General features: G+C 39.2%; 1 protein-coding gene across 2 annotated transcripts in view; it reads right to left on the bottom strand.

The window, feature by feature from the left end:
- The window catches only part of ABHD12 (abhydrolase domain containing 12, lysophospholipase), a 137,197-nt gene that overhangs the window by 74,434 nt on the left and 48,799 nt on the right, over window positions 1-13,964 (bottom strand). The window contains exon 2 of one of the 2 annotated variants that reach the window (XM_020987356.2): window positions 3,889-4,010. In XM_020987356.2, coding sequence (XP_020843015.1) covers window positions 3,889-4,010 — 122 coding nt within the window. Of the gene's footprint in view, window positions 1-3,888; window positions 4,014-13,964 lie in introns of both variants that reach the window. The other variant, XM_020987350.2, reaches the window with a different exon arrangement.

Below are 13,964 nucleotides of genomic sequence, written 5' to 3'. Positions count from 1 at the left end.
CCTATAGGAGGGGGTTTCCAAATTAAACTCTGAGCTATGCATGAAAAGTAGTAAGAAGCCCAGTTTGGCTGGACCACTGTGTATTTTCAGGGGGCTAATGAAAAGTGAGGTTGGAAAGACAGGTTGGGGTCAGTTCATACAGGGTTCTGGATACCAAAGAGGAGTTTCTATTTGATCCTAAAAGTAATATGGAGCCACTACAACTTGAGTAGGGACATAACATGGTCAGACTTGCACATGAAAAATCACCTTGGTGGCTCTGTGGAGTGAAGAGCCTCCTGTCTCTTGATCTAGAGGTCGGCAGGGAAGTTTTTACCCCTCTGAACAGGCTCCAAAGGACAGATTATAGAAAGATTTTTTGATGGTAATATCTATTTATTCCAAAAGAGATTAGAAATGATGAACATATTGCTCTGACTTGCATAAGTGAAGTCCAAGGGTTTTGGAATTAGAGGAAAGATGAGACTCTAGTTCTTTCTGACCCCCTCTCCTAACTAAAGGAGCAGAAAGTAGGCAGGCTTCTTTATTAAAGAGTAATAATTTAAATTTGAACAGAATTCAGAATATTAAATTATTTTAATGAACTAGATTTTTAATAACCCATACAAGTTAAGCCATGGTTTAATTCTTTTGTAGCAAAATCAGCTGCCTTACTGGTGAGGTCACTGGACCCTAGATCGAGAGCTAGAAGAGGCTTCAAAAGTCATTTAGTTCAATTCTCCCATTTCACAGATAAGAAACCAAGGCCCAAAGAAGTGACAAGATTATCCAAAGTCACACAGGTATTAAGTGAAAGAAAGATTTGAACCATGTCCTCTGACTTCAAATCCAACTACTTCACCACTTAAGATCTTCCAGAGACCAATGACTGTTAAGTTAACTTTGGAAGAAAAGACATTATGGAATTTATACACAGTGTTGCTTAACTATGTTATCATACATTCTTTTAACAAAAACTTTGTTTTACTCTCATATGTTAACAGTTTCTTCTGTTTAAATGCTTGTCTAAGTCTCATAAACTGGTGAAGAAAAAGTTATGCCAGCCTGCTTAAAGTCCAGCAGCTTATAATTCCATTTATGACAAAAATTAAGAGCATTTTAAAGTAAATTCAATTGAAATATGAAATTATCTGAATAAACTATATCTTTAATTATGCTAAGTATGAGAATTTTATGATCATGAAGTATATATTTTTACTTTGTTAAACCTACCAAAAAAACCCCAAAATCATGGGGCTATATAAGCAGGTGTTTATTTGTTTTTAATATTTCAGCTTGCTCTAAAATGTCCCTTTTCTTTTCCTAAAATCAAAATCAAAAATTACTTTCACAACAAGAAGAAATGGGTTGTATGGTATACTGACCAGAGTACTGAAATTGGATTCATCTTCCCTTCTCCCCCAACACATACACACTCTCTCTCTCTCTCTCTCTCTCTTTCTCTCTCTCACTGTCACACTGTCTGTCTCTCTGTCTTTCTCTCTCTTGAACCTTGGTCAAATCAGCTAACCCTTACAAGCCTCAGACAACTCTCAAAGTCTATCTACTAAGCTACAGACTGGTTCATGGAGAGTCACCATATCTGTGAAATCATAAATCCTTCATCTATTAAATTAACAGAAAGCACTTACCACTTGTGGCTTCAAAATGTCTAGAAATTTTACATTCCTACAGGCCCAAAGTGCCCAGACTTTGTCTATTCCTTTTTCCTTTTTTTTTCCCCTTTGTGAGGCAATTGGAGTTAAGTGACTTGCCCAGAGTCACACAGCTAGTGAGTATTATGTGTCTGACGTCATATTTGAACTCAGGTCCTCTTGACTCCAGGGCCAGTGCTGTATCCACTGTGCCACCTGAATTGCAGATTCTTGAATTCCCAAGATTATCTCAGGTAAGGCAAATAAATCCACGCACCTGTCCTTTCTCTCAGCCTGACTTACACATCCTCCCTTTCTCTACTTTCAGCTTTTAATTTCTCACACCAGGGTTCATAAGTTATGTCTTCACTTTTATAAAACTGCCCACCCACTCTGCCTCTTTGATTATCTTCTTCCTGGCTGTTATTTCCACTTGGGACTATTTCACCTCTGTTCTCAGCTTCCCAGTGTCCTAAGCCTCCGCATTTCTAAGTGTCATCAAAAAAACCCAAAACCCCTAGAATGTTAACTCTCGTTCTTTCTGTTTCATGAACAGTACCATAATGAGAAGTTGGAAAGACGATAGTTACAGAGGCTAAGCTGTTTTCAAGTCTTATCTGCATTTCAATTAGTCCCGTGTTTTTCACGCCTTCCATAGTTCACAGTACCTTAGTCCTGGTCCTGTCCTTTCATTATTAGATATTGCTATTCATAAGCGTTCTTCATAGTGTTCATACTGCCTAGAAGTCATTTTATCTATACTGCATTTCATACTCTTGAATTTTAATTTTCATATAAATATCCTAAAACTGAATTAATAAGCTTACCACAATTAAAAAGCAAACATTTATCTCTAAAAAAATTCAAAGGATTTTACAGGCTTAAAAAAAACCAAAAGACGTATATGAAAATTTTTTCACGTCAAAGAAATTGTTATCTCACTGTTTCCAAAATAAAATGTCTTGGGCAGGTGGGTGGTGCTGATGGGGTTGGGATCTGGACCTCAGAAAGGAAAAGCCCTGGACTTTCCCACATGACCAAGTCTCTGGTGTTCACCTGAGGCTACAATCCCATCAAATGGCCTTTCACTGTGGCTATGCCCAACCTCCCAAATCTCAGTTACCCTTAACCTAGCCTAGCCCTCCATTGTCTTACCTCCCTATGGCCCCCAGCTACTTCCCACCCTTATTCCTAGCCAGGCTCCATTCTCCCTTGGCCACATGGTCCAGGTCCCTGGCATTCTATTACTTCACAGTCCCCTCAGACTACTTACTTGGCCACTCCTAGATCCCTCCTACAGTCTTTCTGTATATAAGATCCATCTTGTCTCCATTAAGATGCTCAGATTCTTAAAATCTAGCCACTGCTCAGATTCCTTAAGAGTCCATCCAATATGATGGATGTTCTAATAAACCTTGTTTTTGGCTGAAAGAAGGCTTGGGTCAAATTCTTTCAGGCAGGACCCATTTCGGGGTCCCAGCACCCCTAAACCTCAACAGTGTAGTGGACAGAGTGCCAGGCTTGGAATTAGGAAGACCAGAGTTCAAATCTGTCCTCAGACATTTACTAGTTGTGTGACCCTGGGCAAGTCACTTAATCCTGTCTGCCTCAGTTTCCTCATCTGTGAAATGAGCTGGAGAAGGAAATAGCAAACTACTCCAGCATCTTTGCCAAGAAAACTGCAAACAGAGTCATGAAGAGTCAGACATGACTGAATAACAACAACAGTTCCTTAAGTTAAAATTTTCATAGGAAAAGATAACTAATGTTAAACCATATTTTAAATGTGTTCCCACAAAATCTGTATCGATACTTTCAGCTAAATGCATAGCAAAATGCTATCTTTAAAAAATGGCTATTGTCTATCTCATTCATGGATATGAATGTCCAAAATGGAAAGCAAAAGCAAAATTCAATGGCAGATTTTTTTTAAATGCCCACTTTTCCTCTCATCCTCCACCCAAAAAGCTATTTAACAAGACAAAAGAGGCAGCTTGGCATGTTATATAGTGCTGGCCTTGAAGCCTGGAAGGCCTTCACTCACACTCCAACTTTGGGGCCCTGGGCTTATCCACTTAATCTGAACCTCAGTTTCCTCATTGGTAAAATGACAACTGTAGTGCTTACCTCAGGACTTTTGTGAGGCTGAAAATAAATAAGTTGAGTCTTTTGCAACCTTTTGGTGCTATATAAATGCCAATTATAATTAAAACTAAAAACATTCAAATAAACAGGTTTGAAAGTTATCACTTACCAAAATTTAAGAAAATCAGCTTAGCCTGTATCCCAGGACAAAGTTTTACAAGGAATGGAATGGCAATGTACAAGGCCAATGACCAAAGAAGTATCTTCCGCAGGCGAAACCACAATCCCTTTCTTCTGGAAAAGAAAAGTAATTAAAATCATCAGACTGAAGCAAGTGCCTTTTCATAGCTGTAATAGCCAATGATGGCGACTATCCTCAAAACTGCAACAAATCAAGCACGTCTTTCCCCGACCTAAATCACGCAAGTAAAGACTTCTTTTAGACTACTTTACATAGGCTTATTTTAACAAAGTTTTCCACTGAAGTTTTAGAATAGCAGCCAATGGTTTACACTGACCGATAAGCTAACAACTACAGTGACCTCTCACTTATCAGTGCAACTGAGTAAAAAGTTATTTAGCTGTTAGTTTTGACTTCAGAGAACAGTAATTTTAAACTTTTTTTTTTTGCTTTTAAACTCTAAATTATTTGTCTGGCTTATTTGGCAAAGCAGAAAGCCAAAGAAGCTCCTCATTAGCATTTCTGAACAGTTCTTCATTAGCATGTGAAAAAAATACCCCAAGTAATAGCAAAGACTTATTAAAAACCCTCTGGATTGGGTACAAAGTGGGTGAGGGGAAGCAAAAAATTCTGCAAGAAACAACCAACTCAAATTTTCCCATTACAGACTGAAACCCAACCTGGGCAGACCGAGTCACATCTTATCTGGCTCAATCAATAAACATTTATTAAGCACCTCATAAGTGCCAGGCATGGTGCTAAGTGCCAGCTGGTCATAGCAAACCAGAGCCAGTTATCTACACAGTGGCTCCATATACCTCTGCTAAAATTGGCTTCATTAACCAACACTTCTGAGGTCCCTACAGATGCTTTTTAATTGCCATCCTTCTAGCCACAGCAAAACCATGATACTAGCAAGTGTCTTGAGAATACATATTCAAATCCATAAATAATCAAGCATACCTTCTGCAGACTGAAAATCCCCTACACATATGTATTAGTATTTTTCAAATCCATGTATATGCTACTGTGACTAACACACAAATTCATCTAAAAGTTGTCTTGAGTTCATAGTGCCATTTTATCATTATCCCATTAGTATCTGCTGAGAAATACAAAACTACCATCATGTAAAGGGGCTGAATTTTTTTTTTAAGATTTAAAATGGGACCCAGATATTGAAAAGATTGGGAACAGGTTAATCTTCTTCAAACCATTTTCACCGTTTCACTGCCCTGCTCCAAAATCTGGGGCTTTCTCCACATGAAACTTCAGGTCCATTAATAACTACACTTCTTGTTACTTCTTTCTTTTACTTTGTTGCCTCTAGTCTCACAGATGTGCTGTGTATTCTTGGCAAACTTATTCATTCTCACCTCTATGCCTATTATTGCCACCTGGAATGTTCTCTCCCTTCTTTTCTTATCATCAGGATTCACCATTATGATGTGGACCATGAAGCCTAAGGCACTCTAGAGCCATGCAGGCACAGCATCCTAGCAAGGGTATCTTTGAGTTACCTAAATACACAACTAGAATTAAAGAAAAATGAAATCCAGGTCAAGTCACCTGCCAAAGCAGTTAGTAGAGACAGAAAGAGAAAACCAACTCTACTAGAGCCCCACTGTCCAAATGGAGCCATGCAGGGAATCTGGCGGGGAGGTGGCCGATGGGGTGGCTAGCTGTGAGGCCAAGAAAGAAAAGGGTAGAGATGAAGCCAAAGCTGCAAGAATACAAAGCTGCCGAATGACCTGGAAGGGATACAGAGGATCTTAGGCAGCAAAGAGATGGATCGTCTCACTACAACGAGGCGACTTAAATATTCTTTGGAGAAATGGAACTTCCCCACGATATGCCACCCCTCCTCACATGGACCTTTTGTCTTCATGACTCTGGATGGTTTAACGAATGGAAGAGTTAATCCTATCCCAAACCCATCTTCTGCCTGACATTTAAAAGGCTTGGGATTCCAGGAGGAGGAAGAGAAGGAACAAAAACAAAAAGAACAAGAAGTAGGATAGACTGGGACCCAGAGATCATCTAATTTGAATTGGAAGTATGGACTCCATGGGGTAACAGCATGCCCTGGGGCCTGTGGCATCATTAGCACACTTTTAAAGCCTAGGTTAAAATGTGGAAAAGGTTGAAGTAAAAGCCCATTAGAACCATAAAGTGACTGGATGAATGGGAAACGGGGAGCATACCCCCCCCTTAGGAGTTTCTGATAGGGAGGGGGAGGTTAAGAGAACCTTAGGGAGCAGCACCAGAGTGGACAAAGAGGCTTAATGAGAAGTAGTTTACTGGAGAGAGTGAGAGATATATATATATATATGTGCAGTGATCACCTTTAAGAGATAAAAAGAGTGGGCATAAAGGCGTTCACCCTATTGTCTCTTTGGTTTTAGCTCCTCTTTTGAGGCTTTAAGAAAGTTCACCAGTACTGGCTCTTCCATGGCTATTCATCCACTGTGCCACACTGTTAATCCTTCTCTCTAGGTAATCTCTCTCTCTCTGTACATACTCACATAGTATACGTATATGTATACATATATCTGTACATGTATATGTATACACATAAGCTTATTGTTACTCTACTGGTGTTTTTATATTATTAAGTGACGTAAGAAATATCACGTTATGTATTAAAAGGAGGAATATATGTGATGCTTACTGCTCAGAAGACTAAATGAGTCACATGAATCACCCAAAAGACAAGGGAGATCATTCTTTTTTTTAAGGCAATGGGGTTAAGTAACTTGCCCAGGGTCACACAGCTAGTAAGTGTTACGTATCTGAGGCTGGATTTGAACTCAGGTCCTCCTGAATCCAGGACCAGTGTGCCCTATCCACTGTGCCACCTAGCTGCCCTAAGGGAGATCATTTTTAAGGACTGATCTAGAGTGATGTTAAATGGACTGAGGGCCAGAGAACTGTCCTTTAGTGAACAGACAGCCACAGATAGGTGTCTAGAAAATGGATAAGTTGGAACACTGAACTGATGCCAGTTAGACCACAGACCAAAGAGTAGGCAGAGCTAAAGATCTGTCCCCTTTAGATCAGGAAGCCCTGATTTATGATATGCGCTGAGGCAATGGAAGGTGAGCAGTGTATTCCTGTTATGAGTTTGAAGGCATAGATACTTTTGCTGGAAGGTCTGACATCTGACACATACATACAAAGAGTGTCTAGCCATGCAGTCGAGGGGAGTCCAACACTTTGACATTTATGAGTAGGGAGCCTTCAGCTCAAAGTGGCATTGAAACAAGATCCTTGTTTCTAGCCTGATAAACTGAAATGGGTCTCCACAATATTAGTGGACTGTGAAATCATGGGTACCCAAACCCTAGAGTTTCTTGGCAAATATATGAAGAAAGATCTAATCCCTTTTCCATGTGGCAGCTCTTTAAATATTTGAAGAGAGCTGATCCTGATCAAGTCTTCTCTAAACTAAACGTACCTAGTTAAGTCAACCAATTTTCATATGGCAAGGACTCAAGGCCCTTCACCATCCTGGTTGCCCTCTATCTTATCATAAAAATTTAGTGTCCCAACTAAACATAGTACTCCAGACATAGAATGATCAGGGAAGACTATACAAAGGCCATCTTTTTTTTTTAAACATTAAAAAAAATTTTTTTGAGTTCTAAATTATCTCCTTCCCTCTAGCCAGTTCTCCCACCCACTGAAAAGGCAAACACTAGCCAGGGGTGGGGAACCTGTTGCCTTGAGGCCACATGTGGCCTTCTAGTTCCTTGGGTGCAGCCTTTTGACTGGTCCAAGTTTTATAGAACAAATCCTTTTATTAAGGGGATTTGTTCTGTGAAGCTTGGATTCAGCCAAACGGCAGCACTTGAGGACCTAGAGGGCCACATGTGGTCACAGGTTCCCCATCCACGCACTAGACTATACCAGGGCCATTTTATTCCATGTCTTGGAGACTGTGCTTTTGTTTTTGCAGCTTTAAATCAGACTGCCTTTTCTGGCAGCCAGGCGGCACTGCTAACATTAAGCTTTCAGTCTGATAAAACCTTGAGAGATTTTCTGCTAAGTTACAGTCTAGTCATACCTCTCCCATTGTATACTTGGTTTAAAAAAAAAGCTTCATAAGTATAGAACTTCAAATTATCTCTATTAAATTTCATCTTACTAGCTCCTAGTCATCATTCTAAAGCCTTTCAAGACATTTTAAAATAGTTAACAAAGTGTTAACTATCCATCTGAGCTTTGTGTTATCTGCAAATCTGACAAGGCATATACCTTCATCCAAGTCACTGACAAAATTAATCAGTCAATAAACATTTATATAGTGCCTACTATCTGCCTGGCACTATGCTAAGTTCTATATATAGAAAAAAAAAAAGGTAAAAGACAGTCCCTGATCTCAGGGAACTCACACTCCAATGGGGAAGACAACGTGTGAACCGCTACATACAGCTGAACTATATACAGGATAAACATAAATATTGAAAATAGTAAATTTCACTACAGACCCCTAACCATTCTACAAGAGATCTCCCTCTAAGCTGACATCTAGTCATTAATGATGATTCTTTGGCTATAGTCATTCAGCTATTTCTAAATTAACGAACCTGTACTATCACCTAGCCAAGGGTTAGACAGAGGAATAATCTCACTCCTGAGCTATTGTGCTATCTGAGTCTGTGGTTTTGACCAGAGGTACCAGAAGAGAAATTATAAAACTAAAAAACAAAAACAAAAAACAAAAAAAACCCTTTTCCTCAAAAAGTCACTTTATAACCTTAGAAGATCTTTGGTGACTGTAAAAGTCACCAAAAGTAAGGGGCTTTACCCCTCAACAAGCAGTAGGAAAATGGCTTAGTCACTACTGGTCAGGACTTGAGCTCCCATGTTCTGTGTGAAACGGGAATAGAATTTTTTTTAAGTTCTTATAAAACTTTAAAGATTTGAATACCTAAACATTATGATGGGTTCTGTAGGGGGCCACCAAGAGAAATATGTCATCATAACCAGAGTTGAGACCTTAATCTTATTTGACTTTTTTCCTTCATCAACTCCCAAATCCTGCCAATTCTTCTTTTGAAATGCCTTGCACATTAGTTGCTTTCTTTCAATTCCTACTGCCACCACCTCAATTCAAGCTACGCTGTCATGCCCAGATTTCTGCAGTAAGATCAGAGATCGAGGAGCCTAGGGAAGAGACCTCGGAGGCCATCTAATTCAATGCCTTTGCTTTGCACATAAGAGAACTGAGGCCCAGGAAGGCTCAATTTACCAAAGATGATAATAATAGCTAAGAATTATAATGATGTAATAAAAATAGCTATTATAATTATTATTATTACTCAAGATCTCATAGACGGTAGGTGCGATTGCCTTCTTTCACTTGGGAGAATGTAAGCTCAAGACCAGGGAATATCTCAACTTTTGTTCTTGTCCAAGCGATCTTGATCAGTGCTTGGTACATGTTACTCTTGCCCTGTGATTGCAATGGAATAAGGAATCCCCAGTGAGGAAACCCCTTCTACCAATACAGACAGGCTACTGCTTTTAAACAAATAATCTTATGAGAGCTGCCTGGAACATGACACATAGCACACTAAATGCCTACTGACCGATTCCAATCAATTCCTGAACACCAATATCAGAGAGATTTTTTTAAGGCACTATTCTATTCAGCTCACTCTGTGGATGAAAAACATTCAATTACTCCCGCAGAGCTGCAGAATCAAGTCCAAATCCCTTTACCTGACATTCAAGATCCTCCATGATCTGTCCCTAACAAATCATATCCAGGTCCTAGACCACTGCCTGGATTAATTAAGCCCTTATGGCAATAAATATAATAAGTCCTTAATAAAGAAATACTTGTTGAATTAAGCTCAATTGGTCAAAGAGACTGGAAATGTTTTCCCAGGAGAAGAGAAGAAAGAGAAGACATGATAGCCATTTTCAAACATTTTGAAGGGTTGTTATACAGCAGAAAAATTAAACATTTGGCCCCCAGAGGGCAGAAGCAAAAAGATGCAACTTTTGGATAGACATAAAAACTTCTTAAACAACAATTAGTACTTTAGAAAAGTGGAATGGGCTCCCTCAGGAGACAACAAGATCCTTCTTCTTCAAGCCCTTTTCAGCTGAGACGACTGCATGGCCACTTATTGGTTATGTTGTAGGAGGGACTCTTCCTCAGGTATGGATTGGACTAGACTGCCATTAGGGGAGTTAGGTGGCACAGTGGATAGAATGGATACACAGCGGATATACTACAAGATAGGCTTGTAGTCGGGAAGACCCATCTTCTTGAGTTCAAATCTGGCCTCAGATACTTAGTTGTGTGACCCTTGACAAATCATTTAATCCTGTTTACCTCAGTTTCCTCATCCATAAAATGAACTGGAGAAGGAAATGGCAAACCACGCCAGTATCTTTGCCAAGAAAACCCCAAATGAGGTCACAGAGTCTGACACAACTGGAAATGACTGAAAAACAACAGTTGCTGCTTGCAACTCAGAAAACCCACAAGTCTTTTCTAACCACTCACATTTGTGAGTCCTCTCACTACAGCCATAATGGTCTACACAAAGATAGACTAAACAAATTTCAGAGTTGAAAGGGACCTCAATAGCAATCTGGTCCATCACATATGCATAAAAAAAAAAGTATCCTATACAACCCAGTAAGTAATCAAGCACCTTTTGCTGCAAAGCCTTCATTGACCGGGGAGTTCGCTCCCTTCTGAGGCAATTCATTCCCATTTTGGATAGCTCTAATTTATTACAGTGTTTTTCCTGACCTCAGGCCCAAATCTGACTCTTTTTTAACTTCCATCCAGTGTTCCTAGTTCTGCCCTCTGGGTTTAGACAGGACAAACTTGATCCTTCTTCCATGTTGAAGATCCCCTTTCTAAATACTTGTAGTAAATTATAGTGTCTTCGTGAATCTTCTCCAGTCTAAAACATCATATATATTCAGTTCCTTCAAGCCATCTTCCTATGGAATGAACTAAGAACTTCAGCATCCTAACCATCATCCTCTGCTGTTGTTCACACCATTCTCTCCATTTGCAATGTCCTCCTTCTTCTTCTTCTCTGTGACTCCAATACTACCAATGCTTTAAGACTCGGCTCAAATGCTCCCTCCGTGAAATCTCTCCCTTCTCTGAACTCCTTTAACATCTTCTGTCTGCAACATTCCTATGGCAATTAACTATTAACCATCTGGTGACTACATATATATACTCACTGTCACCAGATGGCAAAAGGATTCCTGCACGAGGTGGCATCTTAGTTGGGATTTCAAGGAAGACAGAGGTAGGTGATGAAGGGGAAGAGCTTTGCAGGCATGGGTGATAGCCTTAGAAAATTCCTGGAGTCAAGAGACGGAATGTCTTCTTTGTGGAACAGCAAGGAAGCCACTGGTGTCATTGGATGAAAGAGTACGTGGTGGGGAAAGAGGTATAAGAAAACTGTCCTAGTTGATGAAGGGCTTTAAACAGCTAACAAAGAATTTTGTATTTGATGCTGCAGATGACAGGAAACCACTGAAGTTTGACTTAGGGAGGGGGTGGGGGCAGGAGTTGACATGGTCAGACCTGTGCTTTCAGAAAATCACTTTGGAGGCCAAATGAATGCTGGATTGTAAAGGGTTTAGGGGGAAAGAGAATAATCCCGTTTTGGACATGCTGAGTTTTAGCTATCTATATCTATATGTAGATGTATATAAGTATGAGTTATAATAAATGATCTAATTCATATGGCAAAAGGAGGAGGAAGATGGGGGACAGCTTTTGGATTATTTTATTTCCATAAAGAGGCTATTTACATAGATGAATAAAATGACCAATATTATCTCTGACCTTTTCTTCTACTAGATTAGGTACATAATTAAGAACTCATTTTCCAACAGTGTCATGTGTGTTTATATTTTGCCTGCAAGTTCTTCTGTATCTCCCATGACTTCTCCTAGCCTAAAGGTGGTTAAAAGAAACTCAAGCTTTCATTACTAGAATGATCAAGAAGCTGATGATTAAAAGGCTCTTAATATGGTATAACTACACAGTTCTCTCTAAAACCAGAGCTACCTTCCATCAGTCAAAGAAATTCACAAGTCTATTACTGTGCAAAAATAAATCTGTGGCTAAAGCGACTGACAGCTAAAGCTGGGATTTCACATAAATCCTCTGTTTTAGCACCTTGCCTAAACCACTCTAACCAATTGCAGAGCCAATGATCCAGAACGTGTGGATGATAAAATAACCTATTAAAAAGTTAAATCCTTCACTAAACTAAAATGTTACATCACTGGAGATGCTGGAAGAGAAGCAATTTTTTTCTTTCTTTAAAAAAAGGCATTTGTTGTTTTGCTTTAAAAGCCAGATCATTCTACAAATGCTACTGCTTGACAGCCATTCTCTGAGACCTTTCTGCCAACAGAAGTCATGTTAAAAGTGCCTTCTAAAACAGGTTCAAAAAAAAGATTGGCACAAAGTCTGAACAATTTTTGGTTTGAACAAAGGCCAAAAAAAGAACTTGAAAACAGAGGTCTGCATACTTGGCAAGATGATAATGAGAAGAATGAATAATATTAACATATGGCCCAAAGTATTTGGTTTCAAACAAGTTAAGCCTCTCAATACCTTTTTGTACTTTGCAGGTGTATCCTAAAAATACGTTCTAAATGGATGCTCCAGATAAAAAAAACCCACAATTATCCCAAATAAGACTTGAGCAATTTATCATGCCTCATTAAGAACATCCTGTATGTATCCTGCCTCCTTCCACACCCTCCTCCCCAATCTTAATTTAAACACTGACTTTTTTACTATTGTATTAAAAGGCACAGTTTCTTGTGGTGGAGGCAATGACATAATCTAAATTCAAGTTATAAAATCAAATTCACGCCTTTGTGGCATAATTGTCAGACAACCTACATAGTGGTTAGTTTTGCTGGACTGAATTTTTTCTCTTTCCCTTCTGATAATTGTTACAAGGAATGACTTCTCTAGGTAGAAGAGGGATATATTCAGAAAAAAAAAATGAAACAGGAAAAATAAGAAAAAAACATAGGAAAATAAGAAAAAACTAAAGGCATCAAGAAAAGTGAAATAAAATTAGAAACGCAACAAGCTGTGTGCAAAAAGCAAACTAGATAGCAGGATCAAGAAGCATTATATACTCTCTCTCACCTGGGTAAAGTTTATCTGCTCCAAAGAAAGGCATATGTTCCCTTGCCTTCATGGGATAGAGTACAGTTAATAAAAAAAAAAGTCACCATTATTTCATGCTTTCTAATACATATTCTACCCAAGATCCATTAGTTAGAAATTCTATTGACAGGGCTGAAGGATAAGACTCAGAATCAGAGATGATTCCAGATCCTGCTTCCTATAGAACACACAACCTTGAAAAAAGTTCCACTATTAAGGACGTTAAAATCACTATTAAACATGGTCTTTTTCATCTCAGTTTCTGAATTAAATCAATTAAATGAGATGGAGGTGGGGAGAGGGAAGAGGAGAGACTGAATGGAGCCAATCTACAATAACCAAATTAAGTACACTGCTTTACTCAAGTTTCAAAGCAATCTCAGCAAAACTTGTGTGGGCTTGAACAAGTCAGTTCATGCCTCTGAGACTTTCATCGTCTGTAAAACGAAAGAGCTTGTCTAGGTGATCTTTAAGCTTCCTTCCAATCCCGAATCCCATGCAACCTACAAAAATATGTAGGAGTTTCAGTTATGTAAGCCAAACAAACAAGATTTGTAAAGCAGGAAATCTCATTTCTTAAAGAATAAAAAACTCCAAAGAATATAGAGCTAAATGTGAACTTCCATTCTTACCTCCACATCCAGCTCCCCCTCAGTGGGATACAGAAAAAGGACTTGCAGACCTTCATACTGCTGACAAAGAGGCCTGTGCCTGCACATGCTCAGAGGCAATCATAGTATATACAAAAGGGGCAGGGAGGGAAGTTCCACCAAAACATTCTAAAGAAAAGGGGAGGAGCTCCTGTTCCAGCCAACTAGAGCTAGCTGTCAAGAAGCAACTTCAGGATGAATGGAAGGGGAACCAACAGGTACCCAGG

The sequence above is a fragment of the Phascolarctos cinereus genome, unplaced genomic scaffold (assembly GCF_003287225.1).
Source record: "Phascolarctos cinereus isolate Bilbo 61053 unplaced genomic scaffold, phaCin_HiC Scaffold_2;HRSCAF=192, whole genome shotgun sequence".
Classification (NCBI taxonomy): Eukaryota; Metazoa; Chordata; class Mammalia; order Diprotodontia; family Phascolarctidae; genus Phascolarctos; species Phascolarctos cinereus.
Note: the sequence above shows the minus strand (reverse complement) of the source record. Positions and strands in the feature narration are given on the sequence as shown.